The following is a 19,778-nucleotide window of genomic DNA, read 5'->3' on the forward strand; positions in this document are numbered from 1 at the left end:
AAAAGAGGGCTTAAGGCGTAGGAATCACCACCAAGCTCGTTCACTAAACCACATATTTTTAACTAATTGGGGAAAACATTCTTGTGAACAAAATGTAACTACCAATTGCGATATTAAGCATGAACCATCAAATTCAAGCATGAATTGTCTACCTAACCAACAAATAAGCTAAGTGTAGCACAACCCATCAAGTCTAAGCATGACCCATTAAATTAGTAACAATTGTAACACATATCAATCTAGAAAATCATGGAATTTGCAATAATAAGCTATGTAATATTAAATTCAAGCATAGATTGTCTACCAATAACAAGTAAACTAATATGTAGCACAACCTATTAAGTTTAAGCATAATCCATCAAATTAATTGACAAATTCATTCAATGAAAACCATGCATAGCCATCACTAGATCCTTAATCAACCACACATAGACATGCAATAATTAATATAGAAAAACTAGTGTAGAGATCAATTCCTAAATAATCACATATAAAACAATATGTAATCACATAGAGAATCAATAGGAAAAATTCGTTTTTTACACTAGACTAAAACACTAATCATAAGATAACTTTCCTAAAAAGTTAAAGAGAAAGGGTTTAGATTACAAACTTGGGACTCATCTAAGCCACAAGGAGAAGTCTAACCAATCATTAAGGAGGTAGATGTGATCATGAAACCCTCAAGGGTTATCCCCAAACATGGCTCTATCTTTTTCATATTATTCTTTGTTTAATTCTAGAGAGAGAGTGTATAAATCTTGAGATGTGTTTTTGATACCTCCACTCTTATCTTTCTTCTAATCTTAATCTCTAATTTTTCTAGTACCAAAACTAATGAAAGTATAAAGTTACAAAATAAAAATGTAAGATCCCCTAACAATGGGTTCATTTTGCCTCTGATACTCCGGAATAAATAAAAAAAATAAAAAAAATTTACTTTGAGACTTTGCGGATTTTAAAAACTCTTCACAAACTGGTTACTAACCTAATCCTAAATCCAAACCCATTTCAAGTGAGACGGATGGAGCGGGCCCCGCAGGCTGGTTAAATTGACATCCGGACAGCGTCTCACCATACCCCTCCAAAGATTTCAGGCGAGAGCCTCTCAGTTCTTCCAAGGTGCGAGTGTCTTCTCAGTTTTGTAATCACAAAGTTATGAACAAAAAGTTTTGAGCTTTGAGGTTATATATACGAACAACACAATACATGCACCTATACTTCCTCTCTACATCTGATTTTCCTGTTGCTTTTGTTTTGGTTCTTTATCGGATGCATTTCATATCTATATCTCTCTATATAATTACTGGTTCAGGGCTGAATCTTTAATTTCGTTTTAATGGAATGCGACTCTCTCTCTCTAAAAATGCGTTGCCCACCACCTATTTTTCGTGGTCTCTTGTCAAGCGTCTACCCAATACCCAATACTTATGTGGTATTCCAAAACAAACCCATTTCAAGACAGTTGGTGTTTTCTGTTCGATTTGGTTCATCGGCTTGTGCTGCTCTGAAATATGTTGAGTCAAACCAGCAGTCAACTAATTTGGATTTTGACAATAAAAAGAATTCATCATATCTACACAATGGTGGGTTTAAGAAAATACCAAGTGGGTTGTGTAGTTCTGATTGGCCCAATTCAAAATTTTCGAGCAATGTGTTGGAAAGAGATGCAAGAAGTGTTGGAAAGAGGAATTTAACTAGGTTTGATAATGGTCGCATTGTAAACATTGAAAGAAAGAAGAGGCTAAAATGGTATTCAGGGGTGATCCGTGATTGTACTTTGGTCCGGTCTTTGGATGAGGGGAGTGCAATTCATGGGCAGATCATCAAGAGTGGAATAAACGTGGATTTGCATTTGTGGGTCTCCTTGATTAATTTTTATGGGAAGTGTAGGAGATTAAATTCCGCACGACAGGTGCTCGATGCAATGCCTGAACGAGATGTTGTGTCTTGGACAGCACTAATTGCAGCATTTGTAGCTGAAGGGTATGGCAGTGATGGTGTCATTTTGTTTTGTGAGATGCGGAAGGAAGGTGTTAGGCCGAATGCGTTTACCTTTGCGTCTGGTTTGAAAGCTTGTTCTATGTGCTTGAATTTAGAGTTTGGAAAGCAAATACATGCAGAGGCAATAAAACGCAGGGCCTTTTCGGATATATTTGTTGGGTCTGCCCTTCTTGACCTTTATGCAAAATGTGGTGAGATGGAATATGCAAATAAAGTGTTCTTCTGCATGCCCGAGCATAATGCTGTATCATGGAATGCGTTGCTCAATGGATATGCTCAGATGGGTGACGGGGAACAGGTTTTGAAACTGTTTTGTGTTATGAAAGAATTGGATATGAAGTTTAGCGAGTTTACTTTACCTACCGTCCTCAAGGTTTTTGCAAATTCAGCAAATTTGAAAGCTGGCATGGCTGTGCATGCTATGGCAGTCAAGATTGGGTGTGAAGTTGATGAATACATAAGTTGTAGTCTTGTAGATTTGTACTCCAAGTGCGGGCTTGCAGATGACGCACTTAAAATATTTATGAGGATTAAAAATCCTGATATAGTGTCATGGACTGCAATAATCAGTTGCCTCGATCACCAGGGTCAGAAACTAGAAGCAGCAAAACTATTTTGCTTGATGAGGCGTACAGGTTTGCAACCAAATAATTTTACCCTTGCTAGTCTTGTTAGTGCTGCCACTGATCTGGGTGATCCTTATTTTTGTGGAAATATCCATGCCTGCATTTACAAATATGGCTTTGAATCTGAAAATTTAGTCGGCAATGCATTGATTGCAATGTACATGAAAATGGGATCCTTACATGATGGTTACCAAGTTTTTGATGCATTGAAACATCAGGATGTAGTTTCATGGAATGCCCTCTTATCTGGATTCCATGACAATGAAATTTGTGATGAAGGGCTTAGAATATTCAACCAAATGCTTGTGGAAGGTTTCAAGCCCAACATGTACACATTTATAAGCATTTTAAGGTCTTGTTCCAGCCTCTCGAATGTTGGGTTTGGGAAGCAAGTGCATGGCCATATTATCAAGGACAACCTTGATGGCAACGGTTTTGTAGGTACTGCTCTTGTTGACATGTATGCCAAGTGCCGGTGCTTGGAAGATGCAGAAGTAATTTTTAACAGATTGAATGAAAGAGACATATTCACCTGGACAGTGATCATTTCTGGTCATGCACAGATTGATCAAGGGGAGAAGGCTGTTCAGTACTTCAGTAAGATGCAAAAAGAAGGTGTTAAGCCCAATGAGTTTACTCTTGCAAGCTGTTTGAGGGCTTGCTCTGGGATAGCAAGCCTTGAAAATGGGCGGCAGATCCATTCCTTGGCAATTAAGTCAGGGCACTTTTGCGATATGTTTGTTGGTGGTGCACTCATTGATATGTATGGTAAATGTGGTTGCATAGAAGATGCTGAGATTGTTTTTCAGGGTTTAGATTCACATGACACAGTGTCCTGGAACACAATCATATGTAAATACATGCAACATGGGCAGGGAAAGAAGGCTCTTGAAGCTTTTAAAAGTATGTCAGATGAAGGTGCCATTCCTGATGATATTACATTTATAGGGATTCTTTCTGCATGTAGCCACATGGGTATGATTGAAACAGGGAAAAAGTATTTCAACTCAATGAGTGAAGTGTATGGAGTTACTCCTTCAATTGACCACTATGCATGCATGATTGATATTCTTGGTCGGGCAGGCAAACTTGACGAGGTCAAAAGTTTCATTGAGGGGATGGAGCTAACTCCAAATCCCTTGATCTGGGAGACTGTTCTTGGAGCCTGTAAGATGCACGGAAATATTGAATTTGGTGAATTTGCCGCAAACAAGCTTTTTGAACTTGAACCTGAAAGTCATACAAATTATATATTGTTATCCAACATATTTGCAGCAAAAGGGTTGTGGGATGATGTTTCAAAGGTTAGGTCACTGATGTCCAGCCGGGGTGTTAAAAAGGAACCTGGTTGTAGCTGGGTTGAGGTTGATGCTCAATTCCATGTTTTCTTGTCTCAAGATAGTTCACATTCAAAGACCAATGAAATATATCAAAAGTTGGAGGATCTGAGTGAACAACTTATTTCAGTGGGCTATATTCCGGACATGGATTATGTGCTACATAAAATTACTGACAGAGAAAAAAAGAAAAATCTCTTGTATCATAGTGAAAGGTTGGCTCTAGCATTTTCCCTTATAAGCAACAATCCACATAAAACAATTAGAATATTCAAGAATCTCCGTATATGTGGAGACTGCCATAACTTTATGAAGCTCATTTCAGTCCTTGTGAACCGGGAAATAGTTATCCGTGACATCAATCGTTTTCACCATTTCCGTAATGGTACCTGCTCCTGTCAGGATTATTGGTGATTTTTATCTGCAGACATTCAGTGGGAAATGTATATGTGCAGTAAAGATCTAAAATATGGGCATATTCCTTAAAATTAAAGCTGTGGCTTAGTGCCATAGTTATCAGACTAAGAAATGTCGGACTGTTGTTTATGAGGATAGCGGTTGTCCAGGTATTGTTCCTGCATCACTGTGCTTTTTATGCAAAATACTTTTGGAGTCGCAAGTGTTGCTCACATGTTACTAATATTCATGCGAATGAATGGTAATTGCACATTTATGCTTTATTCATTGTTTTATTTATCTAATTTTATTTTGTGCTCTCCTTTTCAGGTATGAAAATTGAGATCATAATTGAACTCCTTTGTTTTGTGAGGCTGAACTTTGCATTAGGTGAGCATAGTTTAATTCCTGAATGTGTTTCTCTTGTAAACTCCAGTTTTCCATTTTGGACAGTTTCCCCTTGTAATTCTTGTTTCTATTTGAAGATGCAAGAAACTCCTTCTATTCTTTCTCTCTCTAGAATTCTTACACCTCAACCCGAATCAAGATCCCCATCCTCTTCATTCCAACTCCTATTTATAGATATTTACAAGATATTTACAAGATATTTACTAATTGCTGGACCTGGGCCTATTCCTCAGTAAGCCCTGGTCACTCTTGATGGGCTTACTCCCGCTCGGCCCATATGGCAGTGTCTTTTTATGGGCTGACCCAGCTGTTCGGACTGAAGGTTGTGTTTTGCGAGTCGGACCTGGCCCATGTCATCCAGGGCCTCCTCAACTGCCCCCATAATTGCCCCTTATTAAATAAGGGGTAATTATTGATGGCGTCTCATCATGACGCTGACGGCTCGAGATAACCACGTGGGGGAGCGAACGGTCAGATCCAGAATCAATGTTCCGGGGTTCGAGGGATTTCTTGCCTTCCCGACGCTTCGGCCCTCGGGCCCCCTTGCCTATATAATGCTCTCGAATTCCACTTCACTTCCCTTTACCGTCTCCATCATCAGCCAAATCTCCCTCTTTCTAGAACTGTGCTAAGCCTTTTCCGGTGAAATCCTTCGAGAGTCATTCTCCCAGCGATCTTGCAGTCCTCCGAGGTTAGTTTCGTTCTTTTTACTTTCGGCAGGCTTCCATTTTCCCTCTTTTAGATTCTTCTTGCACTTCCACCATGGTTGTAGATCTGGGTGTCCTTCGTATGAGACTTAGGCTTCCTGACAACATCGTAGTTAGGGTTTGCCCCCAAGACGTTAATATTACGACCGGCGCCGGCCTCCTGCCCGGCGAAGTCTTATTCACAAACCTTCAACTGAATGTTGTTAGGTTCCCTCTGCACCCTTTCTTTAGTTACGTCTTCAACAGATTGGGGATATCCCCTCTGCAGGTCAACCCCAACTTCTTTAGGATCATATCTGTTATGCTCTTATTGATGCGTGACAGAAATCTGGACCTTGACCTCATAGACCTCCTTCTGTGCTATAAGGTCAGTAAGATCCGTACTAACGAGCCCTTCTACCACCTCTACCCGTTCGAGAAGATGTCCATATGCACTGACACAATAAAATCTGAAAAGGGTTGGAGGGATAGCATAGTGGGTATTAGTGGGGCTTGGTCTTCGCCGGCTGCAGAGGATTACCCTATCCCGAGCGCCTTTGGTGTCTGCTCTGTCTCCTCCTATAAAAAATTCAAATCCCATAAACACGACTGCCCCTGTGAAACATGCGTTCCTCGTTTTTGCACTTACTTATGCCGCTCCTTGGGAATACCTTGTGATGACTTGAGCTACAGTGTTTGCAGGGATAGGACCAACTACTTGAAGAGATACGTTCTGAACGATATTCCTTCCTGCTCAGATCTCCTCACTTCAGACAACCTCTTCGCGCTCTCATCACTCGGCTACAATATGAGCAGACTGCAGATTCCCTCTTTTGGCAGGAGGAAAAATACTCCCCCAGTCATTCCTGCTGCTGGGGCGACCTCCTCTCCAGCGTCGGCTTCTTCTTCAGCCACCATATCTGACACTGCCCCGAGCGCAGTGGCTACTAACCCTGCTGCCAGCGCCCCTGCGGCCAACCAGAACGCGCCCTCCCCAGCTACCATAGCTCCTGCTGCTGCGGGGGGCGGTCGGGACAAAGAGCGAGGCAAAAGGCCTCATCCTGACAGTGAAATCGACCCTGAGGAGGAGCCTCTTATTAGAAGGACCCGAGTCTCTGGGCCGGGTACTCTCTTGCACCGAGCGATCAGAGCTCCTTCTCACTCTGGGCCTCCTGCAGCTGGTGGCTCTGCTTCTGCTTCAGGCCCCCCTTCTATCCCCAGCTTGCCGCCATGGGCCCCTCGGTACACTCGAACGGATGGGACGTTCGTGAAACCGAACGAGACCATGCTGAAGGATGGCCAGACCGCTATGGCCTACTACAGGAGCATGTGGACTCCGAAGGACATTGAGGCGGCAAAGGGCCTTTCCCAGAAGGACGTGTTCAGTCGCTTTCCCCAATCTGCTATGGAGGTGACTTTTATTTTCTAACTCATGAATTCTCTTATATTACTTGGTCTTGCCTTCTCCCGTTCTGACTATCGGTTTAACCGTTCTTATTGTGTACCTATGCAGACATTGTTTGGGATGATGGCCATGCAGAAGCAGGTGGAAATGGGGAACGCCAGGGCCCGAAAGTATTCTGACAGCCTGGAGGTGGCTAATAAAGAGAACGACCTCCTTGCCATGAAGAATACCGAGGCGCTGGTTCGGCTTGACAAAGCCGAGCAAGAGAGAGATGTCCTGAAAAAGGAGAATGATTCCCTTCAGGATGAGAAGGACGCCCTCCAGCTCGAGAAGAGCGTCTGGCAGACTGAGCAGGAATCACTCAGAGAAGAGAAGGCAGAACTCCAACGTCTTCTAGCTGATGAACAGTCTGCTCGGATGGCTTTTGAAAAAAGAGCTCTGGACGAGCGTACCGCTCTGATCGACGTTATCAGCAGAGTGGGTGGTGGGATGCTGGCCCTTCATGCTCGGTTCTCCAGGGTCGGTGCTCTTCGGTATGCTCAAGGATTCCGGGAAGGCTTCGCCGACCGGGTTCCGGATGAGGGACAGACCAGCTCCACTCCGGATGAGGTAGACAAGGATCTGGGGATCGAGCCTCTGGGGGTTTATGTCGACCCAGAACCCACCGAAGCGGAGCGTATATTTGATGAGTGCCAGGACATCGCATCCTCAAGGATCATCACAGCTCCTCCTGCCACTCTGCCACTGACCGCTCCCCAATCGTCGACCGTGGCTCCCTCTGTAGCCACTGCTGACGCTGAACCCCAGCCGAACAACTCAGTTATTCACCTGGATTCCCCACCTCATGAAGGTGAGGCGGCTGATGGGGCCGAGGAGGCGAGTCGGCAGGACCAGGATGCTGTTGGTACTGAGGCGTCTAGCTAGGGCTCCTTCGAATTCTTCCAGTTCATATCTTCTTGTAATGATGGACACCTCTCTTTTGTAAACTAAATGTTCAATATTAATGAAATGGCCGAACTCTTTTTCTCTATGTGGTGTGCTCTGTTCAACTTATCTTCAGTACATATATATCTTTTCTCTCTTTTTCTTTTTATATTAGTTTTGCTGTGTGTTTGTACGGCAAGTGCCTGGCGCTCGGCTAGAATGCCACTTGCCACTTGGCTTTAAATTTTTAGCAAGTGTCTGGCGTTCGGCTTATAGTGCCAGCTGCCACTTATCTTGCTTAAGTGCCTGGCGCTCGGCTAGAATGCCACTTGCCACTTGGCTTTCAATTTTTAGCAAGTGTCTGGCATTCGGCTTATAGTGCCAGCTGCCACTTATCTTGCTTAAGTGCCTGGCGCTCGGCTAGAATGCCACTTGCCACTTGGCTTTCAATTTTTAGCAAGTGTCTGGCGTTCGGCTTATAGTGCCAGCTGCCACTTATCTTGCTTAAGTGCCTGGCGCTCGGCTAGAATGCCACTTGCCACTTGGCTTTCAATTTTTAGCAAGTGTCTGGCGTTCGGCTTATAGTGCCAGCTGCCACTTATCTTGCTTAAGTGCCTGGCGCTCGGCTAGAATGCCACTTGCCACTTGGCTTTCAATTTTTAGCAAGTGTCTGGCGTTCGGCTTATAGTGCCAGCTGCCACTTATCTTGCTTAAGTGCCTGGCGCTCGGCTAGAATGCCACTTGCCACTTGGCTTTCAATTTTTATAGTAGACCATTGGAAAAGAAAATTCTTCTCTTCTTTTTTTGTAAACTCCGGTAACTTGCTCATTCATATGTATTTGATTAACAACAAATAACATCCAATTAAAACCAGAACTTAGCTTCTATTGATAGTACCTCTTCAGAGACGTGGCGTTCCAGGGCTTGTTGACCAACTTTCCCGCCATGGTTTCCAACGTATATGCCCCTTTGCCAATGACTTCTGCAATTCTGTACGGGCCTTCCCAGGGTGGCATCATTTTTTTGACCATCCCCACCTTTCTTTTCAGAACCAGATCGCCCGGGGCAAAATCCCTGTGTTTTACTCTCTTATTGTGACTATTCGCCAGCACTTGCTGATACGATGCTAGCCTTATAGCCGCTGCGTCCCTCCTTTCGTCTATCATGTCGAGGTTCAATCTTAACATCTTGTCGTTCTGATCTCGACTCCATGCTAAGCTTCTGATAGTGGGGACTAAATGCTCAACCGGTATAACTGCTTCGGTACCATACGCCATCGCGAACGGGCTCTCCCCAGTCGGCCGCCTTGGGGTGGTTCTGTAAGCCCATAGAACGTTCGGGAGTTCATCCAACCACTTCCCCTTATGATCTTCCAGCTTCTTCTTAATGCAGGCGAAAATGGTTCTGTTTGTGATTTCTGCTTGTCCGTTAGCCTGAGGATGACTTACTGCAGCCAACTTCTGGTTGATTCCATACTCCTCCAGCAGCTTTCTTACTTGCCTGCTGTCGAGGTTTGTGCCATTGTCCATGACTATTGTTCTGGGAACACCGAAGCGGCAGATAATGTTGTTCCAGATAAATCGTCTCACCTGAGTCTGAGTCACGCTAGGATACGGTTCTGCCTCCACCCATTTAGTGAAATAATCCGTGGCCAGTAACACATACTTGTTCTGAGCTCTTGCAGTTGGCAGAGGACCGACCACATCCATCCCCCATTGCGCGAAAGGCCACGGCGAGGCCATTACGTGCAATTCTTCAGGTGGTTGGTGGATCATTGGTCCATATCGTTGGCACTTATCGCACCTTCGAGAGAACTCCTCCGCATCTCTTGACATGTTTGGCCAAAAATACCCTTGTGTCATTGCTTTATGCGCTAACGATCTTCCCCCAGAATGATTGCCACACACACCCTCATGAATAGCTCGCAATACCTGCTGCGATTCCGCGGGGGTGACACATTTCAAGTATGGGCCAGAATAGGACCTTCTGTACAGCTGGTTCCGCACGATGGCGTACTTGGCAGCATTCTTTTTGAGTTTCCTAGCTTCATCCCTTTGCATAGGCAAAACGCCATCTCGAATATAGGTAATGATTGGGTCAATCCAACTCGGTTCATACGGTATGACGTTGACTTGCCAAGGGTCCGAGACCATCGGTTCTTCGAAAACGGACGGCTGGGTCACTATTCCCACTGGAATCACCCTCGCCAATGTTTCACCACAACTTGAAGCACTGCATGCTAAACGGTCTGCATCTGCATTCTGTTCCCTCGGCAACTGTATGAATTCAATCTTTGCAAAGTCCTTGGCTCTACGCAGAACGGCAGAACGGTATGCCCCCATCATGTCATCCTTGGTTGCGTACTCACCATTTACCTGCCGAACAATCAGCTGCGAGTCACTATACACTGTCAAACTTTTGATCTGTAGCTCTTTGGCCAACTTTAATCCATTTAGCAACGCCTCGTATTCCGCTTCATTATTGGTGGCTCGGAACTCAAGTCTGAGTGCTTGGCTCAAGGAAGTACCTTCTGGGGTTTGCAGTTTGATCCCAATCCCAGCCCCCGTCGGGTTAGAGGAGCCATCCACAAAAAGTTTCCAAGAGCCGCTTCTAAGGTCCTCTTCCGTATCTTCGGCATCACATTCTAGTAGGAAATCGGCCACCGCTTGCCCTTTAATAGCTGTTCTCGGCTCGTACGTTATGTCAAATGAACTCAACTCTATGGCCCACTTTGTCATTCTGCCCGAGAGCTCTGGCTTGTGCATGAGCGTTCTGATTGGGAAAGTTGTTAGAACAGCTATGGGGTGGGATTCAAAATAATGCCTTAACTTTCTTTTTGCATTTACAAGTGCAAGTACCACCCGTTCGGCCTTTGAGTATCTTTTTTCTGCCTCCATCAGTGTCTTGCTTACATAAAATACTGGGTATTGCACCCCTTCCTTGCAACGAATCAGGACGGCACTCGTCGCGACACCAGATACTCCAAGATATAGAAATAACTTTTCTTCCGGTTCTGGGGCTGACAGGACTGGCGGATTCTGCATATATTGCTTCAAATGAGTCAATGCCTGTCGTTGCTCATCCCCCCAGACCTGCCTTCCATGGCTCCGAATCGTGTCAAAGAATGGTTTGCAGTGGTCTGACAACTTTGAAATAAATCGACTTAATGCAGCTATTCGTCCTGTTAGGGCTTGCACCTCTCTGATCGTCTTTGGCTCGGCATTCTTAATCAAAGCCTCTGCTTGAGCGGGGCTAACTTCGATGCCCCTGCGGTTGACCACGTGTCCCAGAAACTGCCCGGAACTCACACCGAACGAGCACTTGGTCGGATTGAGCCTCATCCCATATCGCTTTAGTACATCAAATACCTCTTGCAGATGCTTCAGATGATCATCCTTTTTCCTACTTTTCACCACCATGTCATCAATATAGGCTTCGACAATCTTACCCATTTGATTCTTAAAAACTTTGCTGACAAGTCGTTGATAAGTTGCTCCCGCATTCTTTAATCCAAAAGGCATAACCTTGTAGCAGTACGTTCCTCGCTCGGTGACAAAAGAAGTTTTTTCTTCATCTGCGGGGTCCATAGGAATCTGATTATAACCTGAATATGCGTCCAGAAAGGTTAAACGCTCATACCCCGTGGTGGCATCCACCATTTGATCAATCTTAGGCAACGGGAAACTGTCCTTCGGGCAGGCTTTGTTTAAATTGGTGAAATCAATGCATACGCGCCATTTCCCATTTTTCTTCTGCACCACAACGACGTTGGACAACCACTCAGGGTAGTGCACCTCTCTGATAAATCCCGCATCAAGCAGCCTATCAACTTCTTCCGTTATGATCTGATTACGTTCTGGAGCAAATCTTCGCTGCTTCTGTTTCACTGGTTTGAAATTAGGATTGACATTCAGGGAATGACAGGAGACGGAAGGACTAATTCCAGGCATGTCGAGATGACTCCATGCAAATACGTCGACATTGTGGGATAAGAAATCCACTAGCTCTTGCTGCTCTTCTCTGGTCAATCTTATACCCACTCTGGTAGTTCGTTCTGGCCTGGACTGATCGATCTGCACATCCAGAAGGGGCTCCTCGGTCAAGTCGGCTGACTCCTCCACCCTATTCTGCTCGAGTGGAGGTTCCTGTAATTGCTATCTGGGGCTTGTCGACCGGACGGGCGCCTTTCCCTTCCCTGCATGCTTTAGTGTGACGGAATAACACTCTTTGGCTGCGACCTGATCCCCCCGAATGTCTATCACTTTATCTCCATCGGGCCCGAGGCACCTCATGACCTGATGCAGAGTTGAGGGTACACCTCGGACTCTGTGAATCCATCCTCTTCCCATCAGGAGATTATACGAGGGGTGAATTTCCACAACCACAAAAGTTTCCATAAGAGCTCGCTCTGCAGCTTGAACTTCTACTTCCACCATCCCGACGGGTTCCACCCTCTTCCCATCGAACCCTAACAAGGGATTTCCGGTGGGCTTGAGCCTCTCTGGTTTAATGTCGAGCCTGTCAAATGTGTCCCTTGGCATAACATTCGCACTGCTCCCAGGATCGATCAGAACTCTGCGCACCAAGCACTCTGCCACTGTCAAACTGACTACCAACGGGTCGTCATGAGGCAGTTGGACACGCTGCAGGTCTGTCCAGTCGAACTTTATCTGCATTGACGGGCTCTGTTGGTGTAGAGTGGTCACATTGCCGACCCTTTTCTTCATCTGTGCCTGCCGCAGGCGCACCCGTAGCAGCTCATCTGGCTCTTCACTAGGCTCGGGTCGACCATGGATAGCATTGATTATACGAACTGGTTGCGAATTGTGGGAGCTCTGTTTATGACTCCTTTTTATTTGTTCCACTGGTCGATTCTGCTCCATCGACGAGCCTTGAACATAACTCGCAAACTCCCCTCTAGCTATCAACATCTCCACTTGCCTCCTCAGGTTCCTGCATTCGTTAGTCTGATGTCCGAAATCAGAATGAAAAGCACAATGTTTAGTTTGATCCCTCTGTTCGAGGGGTTGTCTAATTGGCAGTGGTGGATGAAACTTGTCCTTGTTCTCCTGATATAACCTCGCCAGAGTGACCTTCAGCGGAGTAATCAACTCTTCCTCCCTGGACCTTTTTTCGGCCTTCCAAGTGGTCTGACGTTGCGGCTGAGCCTGCTTCTGCCTGATCTTTGCCTTGGACTTTTCCTCGGTCGACACAAGCGACGTTGTCCGAGCATTAGCTGCCTCCTCTTCTTCGAGGCGCACAAAGCCATCGGCTCTCTCATTGAGTTCGTCCATGGTAGCTGGCGTATTCACTACCAGACTGGTGTGAAACGGAGTTCCGCGTGTCATGGCTAACTTGAAGGCTTGAACTGCCGTAGTAGGATGGCATTCGATTACCATACTCTTAGTGAGATTAAACCTGGTAAGAAAGGCCTGGAGCCGTTCATCCTTGTGTTGCCGCATCGTGAACAGGCTCGAGATGTCCTTCGGCGGGCGTTTGTTCCCATAGTACTGGCTTATGAACCGATCGCACAGGTCCCTGAAACTGCCAATGGAGCTCCTAGGCAAGTTTTTGAACCAGCTGAGCGCCGGTCCGGCCAAACTTGTAGGGAAGCATTTGCACATTAAAGAGTCGTTTTCCGTGTTCAGGGCCATTTTCAACTGGATATGATACACATGATCGATCGGATCGGTTGTTCCGTCAAACAGAATAAAGACTGGCATAGCAAACTTCCTTGGATGCGGCGCATTCAAGATCTCGTCGGTGAATGGTGAATCCACCGTCCGAGCTGCGGATCGGAGAGCTTCATTCTCTCTCTGGAGTCCGGCGGTAGCTCTGTGAGTTACGGTTCTGCCCTCCGAACCGCGATGAGTGACAGTAACCATGGAGGGCCGGTAAGACGGATCGAACGACCGTTCCTCTATGAACTCTCTCTGCCAAGGCGACGCTACTCGACGGCGATCTACCTCCATCACTTCCTCTCGGTCAAACCTTTCCCGCTGCGGATCAACGTGAGTCGAGCCTTCGTGATCTTCAACTCGACGAACATTTGGCGGCGAATTGTCCATCATCCTTTCATCACGGTGGTGAGCTGACTGATTGTTCTCGTTCTGATCGCCTTGATGCGCGATACTAGATGGAACACCTCCTTCTCCGACCGGAAGCGGATGCGAGACTGCGGGTATTTGCCGATGCTGCAATCCAGCTTTCAATTCTGCATTTTCTTTTCTGAGAGCTTCAATCAAATTCATCAACTCTTCAAGCTTTGTTTGCTGGACAGCCTCCATCGGATTGGAGCTTTCACCTATCATTATTCCCGAACGGAGTAAAGGCATTAATCTCAAGCTCGCGAGTAGATCTAAGCTTCGTGAGTAGGAATTTTTAGATCTGGCTTCTAATTCTCCGAATTATGCTCACTGTTTACAAGATCTGAATTGCCTGGACTCTAAATCCGTCAGATCCTGTCACAATCGAGCAACTCGCGGTTGCGTAGATCTGAAGTCACTCCTGCCAAAGCTTCAAGAATCGTAATTCCTCCAGAGTAGGTCACAATCGCTCAGATCTGGATTCAAATTCGCAAGATCGAGTCTCGATCAACCGAATTGGTTTGAATCCATTCGATCCTCCTCATTGATCAACCAAACTTTTATGCGTTTCCCACAGACGGCGCCAATTGAAGATGCAAGAAACTCCTTCTATTCTTTCTCTCTCTAGAATTCTTACACCTCAACCCGAATCAAGATCCCCATCCTCTTCATTCCAACTCCTATTTATAGATATTTACAAGATATTTACAAGATATTTACTAATTGCTGGACCTGGGCCTATTCCTCAGTAAGCCCTGGTCACTCTTGATGGGCTTACTCCCGCTCGGCCCATATGGCAGTGTCTTTTTATGGGCTGACCCAGCTGTTCGGACTGAAGGTTGTGTTTTGCGAGTCGGACCTGGCCCATGTCATCCAGGGCCTCCTCACTATTATTTTTCTTTTCCAAGGCGAAAACAATTTCCTATTAATGAAGCATCAAATGCTTGATTTTTTCTTCCAAAATTACTGGACGGACTGAATGGAAAATTGGAGCTTTCAGTATCCTAGATGTGTAGTTGGATAACATGAAGGGTAAAAATTCCTATTAGTTCCTTTCAAACTGAAGTTATCTGAACTGTTTTCACTATTAAATATCTTAAGTATGTGAGATTGCTTTGCAGGCAGCCAGTCACTGGTTCGTATATTTGTTTTCAAAAAGAAAAATGGTTCCTTCTGTATCCTTAATACAGGTTATCTTCCCAACATAAAAAATATTATTTTTTTAGGTAATTCAAAGAGAGAGAGAAGAAAAAGAGGCATTCTGAGAATTGAACTCGGGAATTCTTGCACCCAAAAATCTTGCAATTTTCATCTTGATGCTCTAAATTGTCTGTGATTTTTCTATAAAGTTTCTAGAACTTGTGTTTGGCATAAAAAATTAAAGTTCTGCAACAGAAGCAATGTTCTTGCTTTGAAATTAATTTTCCGATGAATGAGATATATCAGTGAATTGTCTTTTGTGTTTTCTTGACAGTGGAGAAATGTGGTGCAGCATTGTTGAGATGCTTTGGAGATATTTAAGCTTTATGGATCATTTGGGAGATTTAAGTTCTTCCAGTTGCTAGGTTGATCATTGATGCCATTTCACATGGGTGACCTGTGATAAATGAATGAGTTGAACAAAATTACAAGGCAGCAATGGTGGAGAATGCTTATTCAAATTTCCTATTGGTATGAGGCTTTGAACAGAAAACCAAGATTTAGGTATCTATGATTTATTGATTTATATGCATATAAACCAATGTTCTCTTCGCCATCGCAGTCTTCTCATCTCCATTCTTGTCCCTACTCACGCTAATGAAGTTTTTCTTGTCTATGATTTATTGGTATATATATATATATATATATATACACACACCAATAAAGATGTGACTACAGGTTATTCTTATACTTGTTTGTGACACACACACACACACACACACACACACACACTTTTTAGAGCTTATCATTTCGCATATGTCGATGCAGATGTCGATGAAGCTTGCAAATTTGTTTTGAGACGTATACTGTTATAGTGAATGTACTTCAATTTTCTTTCAGATCTATTAGTTCTTGTTTTCATTATTAAAAAAAATTAATAGTGAAATACAGTGATAGGTGAACAATGGGCATGGGGGGTTTCTAACAGTATAGATACAACAATCTGACATTGATGATGTTATAGAATGGGGATGTTGATTGTGGTAGGTGAAGAATGGGCATGGGGTTTCTAACAGTGTAGATACAGTAATTTGATTTTGACAGATGGACATTTTTGTCTTTTCAAAATCTATCAGTTTTTGCAATAAAATACAAATAAATATAATGAGGACAGATTCGTAATTTCACTCGATCCATTAACGATCCGACAGCTATGTCAGGGAAGGTTAGTGTAATTTGGCAAACAAGAGGGGAGATCAGTGTATATTGACGAAATCTCAGGGAGGTTAGTGTAATTTAACCTATTTAATATTTTATTGTATCCCCCCTACCCCCAACACTTGAGACATGCACGGTGGCTTGTGATTGAAGTATTGGGACAACTTGGTTAAGCTAGAGCATGATGTGCCATGTTATGTAAACACTACCTTCATGATGTAGTGCAAATGGAATAGGATTTTCTTCAAACAATTGAAGATCCTAAGAAGACTAGACTGAGATCGCATTAATAGGGGAGGCATTGTTTATTGGGTTTAAGTCATTTAGTTAAGTCATAAATCTGTCTTAATTTTCTGTTTGATGTTTTCCTTAAGCTTTAGTTGGGATAATTTTGTCATTTCGCTTCTATTTATTTTTTATTTTTCCATCATTTCGCTTCTATTTAATGAGTCATGTGCCTATTAAGCGTGTCATGTGACCACTTAAGGGCTGTTTTGTCAATTTTAACATCTTTTATTCTGCTGGACAGAATAGTAGCCATTAGATTATATTTATAAGAAGGGTTAGGATTAAATCTTTGCTAGGGCATCCCTTGGGGCTTATAAAAGGGTTGTTCCAAGTTGTATTCAGCAACTTTTTATGTATTATCAATATATCTAGTCTGCTGTAGCAACTTTTTATTTCTCCCTTTCTTTAGGATTCAGTTGTGGGTGTTTAAGCTATTCGTTAGCTTAATCTTGCTCTCGTTTTTTTTTTTTTTTTTTCCTGGTTGGTACTCACACACACATGCTTCCACCGAGGTTCGAACCCTTTACCTCCCTTCGGAAAGTAGGGGTATGGTACCTCTAGGCTCTTTTTTCCCTTCTTCAGATTTATTTCTTTTCTTTCATAGCTGATTGCATTACTTCACCTAAAGGTACCGAAGATGAAAATGGTTGACAAATTAACAATGTTTTCGTGGTCTATGATTTGGGGATTGGACAATTAGATCCCAAGAACACCTGTTTATCTCTAATAGTGTAAATATATGGTGCTGACCAATCATTTGCTTGCTTTAATGAGGTGATTTTGGTAATGTTGCAATTTTGACTTCAATGTTATTTTGTGAGTGTAATATATAATTTCCTAATAGAGAAGCAGCATCTGTTATTACTTTTATTATTTCCCATGTTAAACTAACATGTGCCCTTGTTAACCTATTTTCCTTGATTATTCGCTGATATAAAATGGAGTTGTTCTTCCAGCCAAGGGTTCTCTCTATTTAATGGCCATTGAGGATGCTGAATAGAAAGAAAGAAAGACAAGATTGAATGTGATCTCTAGTCATCTCCTGGATGCATTGCTGTTGATGAATGTTGTTTTCTTTGTATTTCACGTCATACATGTACGTGTATTCAAGCTTCTTAACTTTGCACCATTAAGGTGTTTTTGTGCACTTTATTGCATTTTTTTCGTTAATCTTTTTTCTTGCCAGTCTCATGCAACTGCAGTTTGGAACAATGTGTATGGCTTCAACATGAGCTGGATTGAGAAGCAGACTATGATGTAACCTCTTCTTGACACGGTTGACCAGAATCAGATTGGTATTAACTGCCAGTTAGTTACTCAAGGTAAGAGATGCATGTACTTGAAGTACTTCTAGTCTTGTAGTTAATTATAATTTTGATTAATTTTCTCTCTGATTAGAACAACGTGTGCGTCTTTTGCATTTATTTCCTTCCATAGATGTTGGACATATCTAAGATGGCTCTTGGAGTTGGGGATGCTTCCTTCACATCTCCTTTTAAGGTTGTGGCAGAACTTGGCGATTACATTTATGCTCTTGTAGCATATTTTAACGTGTTCATAAGTTTGCAGGCTCCTCTTGTTGATTAGATGGTAATAAAATTTGAAAGAAAAATCTCAAATTTCAATCTAGGATCAGGCACATTAAATCCAGTTTGTTTTTTTTTTTTTTTTTTTTTTTTTTCACTTGATTAGATGTTATAAAATCTACTTGTTGAATATTAAACCAACTGTAATTAGATTGTGACTTCTAGGAAGGCTTTTTATTTATTTTCTTTCTATTTTTTTATTTTATAAAATGTTTCTCTGTTGACCACTTGACCCTGCTTGGTGGGTCACTTCAGCATCATTCAGCTGATGAGTCAGTCTGGTCATCTGGATGACACTGGTTGATATATATATATATATATCTGGACAAAATATTGAGAATTAAAAGGTAGATAATTGGTCTCAAATCTGTGGCTGATTTGTACGAGTTTAGTCTGATCTTCTGAATGAGTCCGTGTGTGTGTGGGGGGGGGGGGGGGGGGGGTACCACACAGCGAGGGGACTGTGTTAGTGTCTGATCAATCCAGATTTAGACAAAAATTATAATGTAAGTAGCTTCTACATAATTTCTATTAAGCTTCTGACCAGTTAAAATATATATTATGCAGCGCGAAGATCAAGAACACAACCCATTGGGAGCAAATGGTGTTGTACCTGGAAGTAGTTGAGGCCAGAGTCGGAAGCATTACAGGGGCACAGACGAAGAATCTGCATAATGTTGATATAATGGTCCAATATTCGTTCAAGTTAGTGCCACTGCCAGGTTTCCAGAACTCAAAGGCTGGGTTAGTTCAGTTGTGGTCTTCACCAGTCCATCTTGCCCGAGCAACATTTGGATGCGTCTATAGCTTCGGAAATTTGCAATCCGGCCACAATTGGATAAAGCTGCTGGCATTTTCACAAGCAGCATCTCTATTAGCAAGGAGTTTTTCTGGATCTTTTGTTTGTGTCTGGTCATAGTTATCAGTTTCGGTTCGCGGTCGCGGTGTGACGGACTTGGACGAATATTAATGTAAACTTTTCTGTTCATGGAGGTATATAACGGTATCGGACGTTGGGTTATGAACTGGGCGATATGTCATGTATCGGTTGATACGGCGAACCATGTGTCAGGTAACTTGACAATCATTTTATCTATATAATCATGCTTTAGTTCTACTGTTACTTCTGTTTGGTTGAAGAAAAATAGCATGAGAGCTGTCGTCAAACTAACTAAATGACTGTATCTAGCTTACTTTACAAAATTTTATTTTATTTTTTCTTTTCCCAACTTTCTCTGCAGCCAAATACAATATTAGAGTTTTTTATTTTTTATTTTTTTTCTTCTGTTGACAAATCAGCGGTGTTATGCCATCTCAATATGCAAATAAAATAAAATGAGAAATTATTACATGATCATCGAAAACTAATTGATTGTCTAGAAGGAGAAATTACCACATGATTCCGGTCAATCACTAATTAATGGTCCCTGGCTGACCACTAGCAGTCACGCAAGCACAAAGCTAAAAAAAAGTTGGCGGTTTGGAGCATACTTCTGTTGAATTCAACAAAATACATTCATATATATATATATATATATATATATATAGCTATAATTTCTTCAACTTCACCGGATTGCAGGAGGTTGGTAGGAAGGAGGACTAATAAAAAGGTAGGGTGGACACAACAAAATTGTAATGGTTATTGCAAACTCTTAACATTGCATAATCATAATA

The 19,778-nt window shown here is 43.0% G+C and overlaps 2 protein-coding genes across 7 annotated transcripts; both read left to right on the plus strand.

The window, feature by feature from the left end:
* Positions 1-742: 742 nt before the first annotated feature.
* On the plus strand, positions 743-19,334 carry LOC132293510 (pentatricopeptide repeat-containing protein At3g24000, mitochondrial-like). 6 transcript variants are annotated; one of them, XM_059791056.1, is made up of 8 exons: positions 743-4,533; positions 4,694-4,753; positions 14,781-14,904; positions 14,994-15,062; positions 15,347-15,576; positions 17,475-17,614; positions 17,705-17,840; positions 18,672-19,334. In XM_059791056.1, the coding sequence occupies exon 1, from the start codon at positions 1,340-1,342 to the stop codon at positions 4,379-4,381; it is 3,042 nt and encodes a 1,013-aa protein (XP_059647039.1). In that variant the 5' UTR covers positions 743-1,339; the 3' UTR covers positions 4,382-4,533; positions 4,694-4,753; positions 14,781-14,904; positions 14,994-15,062; positions 15,347-15,576; positions 17,475-17,614; positions 17,705-17,840; positions 18,672-19,334. The 6 variants fall into 6 exon arrangements, with proteins under 6 accessions (XP_059647039.1, XP_059647030.1, XP_059647047.1 ...); XM_059791047.1 differs by lacking the exon at positions 14,994-15,062; XM_059791064.1 differs by lacking the exons at positions 14,781-14,904; positions 14,994-15,062 and adding an exon at positions 17,956-18,108.
* Positions 4,834-8,083, plus strand: LOC132293547 (uncharacterized). Its single transcript, XM_059791084.1, has 2 exons — positions 4,834-6,868; positions 6,971-8,083. The coding sequence occupies exons 1-2, from the start codon at positions 5,534-5,536 to the stop codon at positions 7,784-7,786; spliced, it is 2,151 nt and encodes a 716-aa protein (XP_059647067.1). The 5' UTR covers positions 4,834-5,533; the 3' UTR covers positions 7,787-8,083.
* Positions 19,335-19,778: the final 444 nt, after the last annotated feature.

This window comes from Cornus florida, unplaced genomic scaffold (assembly GCF_030987335.1).
Source record: "Cornus florida cultivar Cherokee Brave unplaced genomic scaffold, ASM3098733v1 CherokeeBrave_3.0.0_Hap2_Chr01, whole genome shotgun sequence".
Classification (NCBI taxonomy): domain Eukaryota; kingdom Viridiplantae; phylum Streptophyta; class Magnoliopsida; order Cornales; family Cornaceae; genus Cornus; species Cornus florida.

What these genes read in the sequence shown, in the direction of transcription:
- LOC132293547 (XM_059791084.1), top strand. Translation starts at nt 5,534, where the DNA reads ATGGTTGTAGATCTGGGTGTCCTTCGTATGAGACTTAGGCTTCCTGAC. An exon ending in TTCCCCAATCTGCTATGGAG is followed by an intron (nt 6,869 to 6,970) that starts GTGACTTTTATT and finishes GTACCTATGCAG; the next exon opens with ACATTGTTTGGGATGATGGC.
- LOC132293510 (XM_059791056.1), top strand. Translation starts at nt 1,340, where the DNA reads ATGGAATGCGACTCTCTCTCTCTAAAAATGCGTTGCCCACCACCTATT.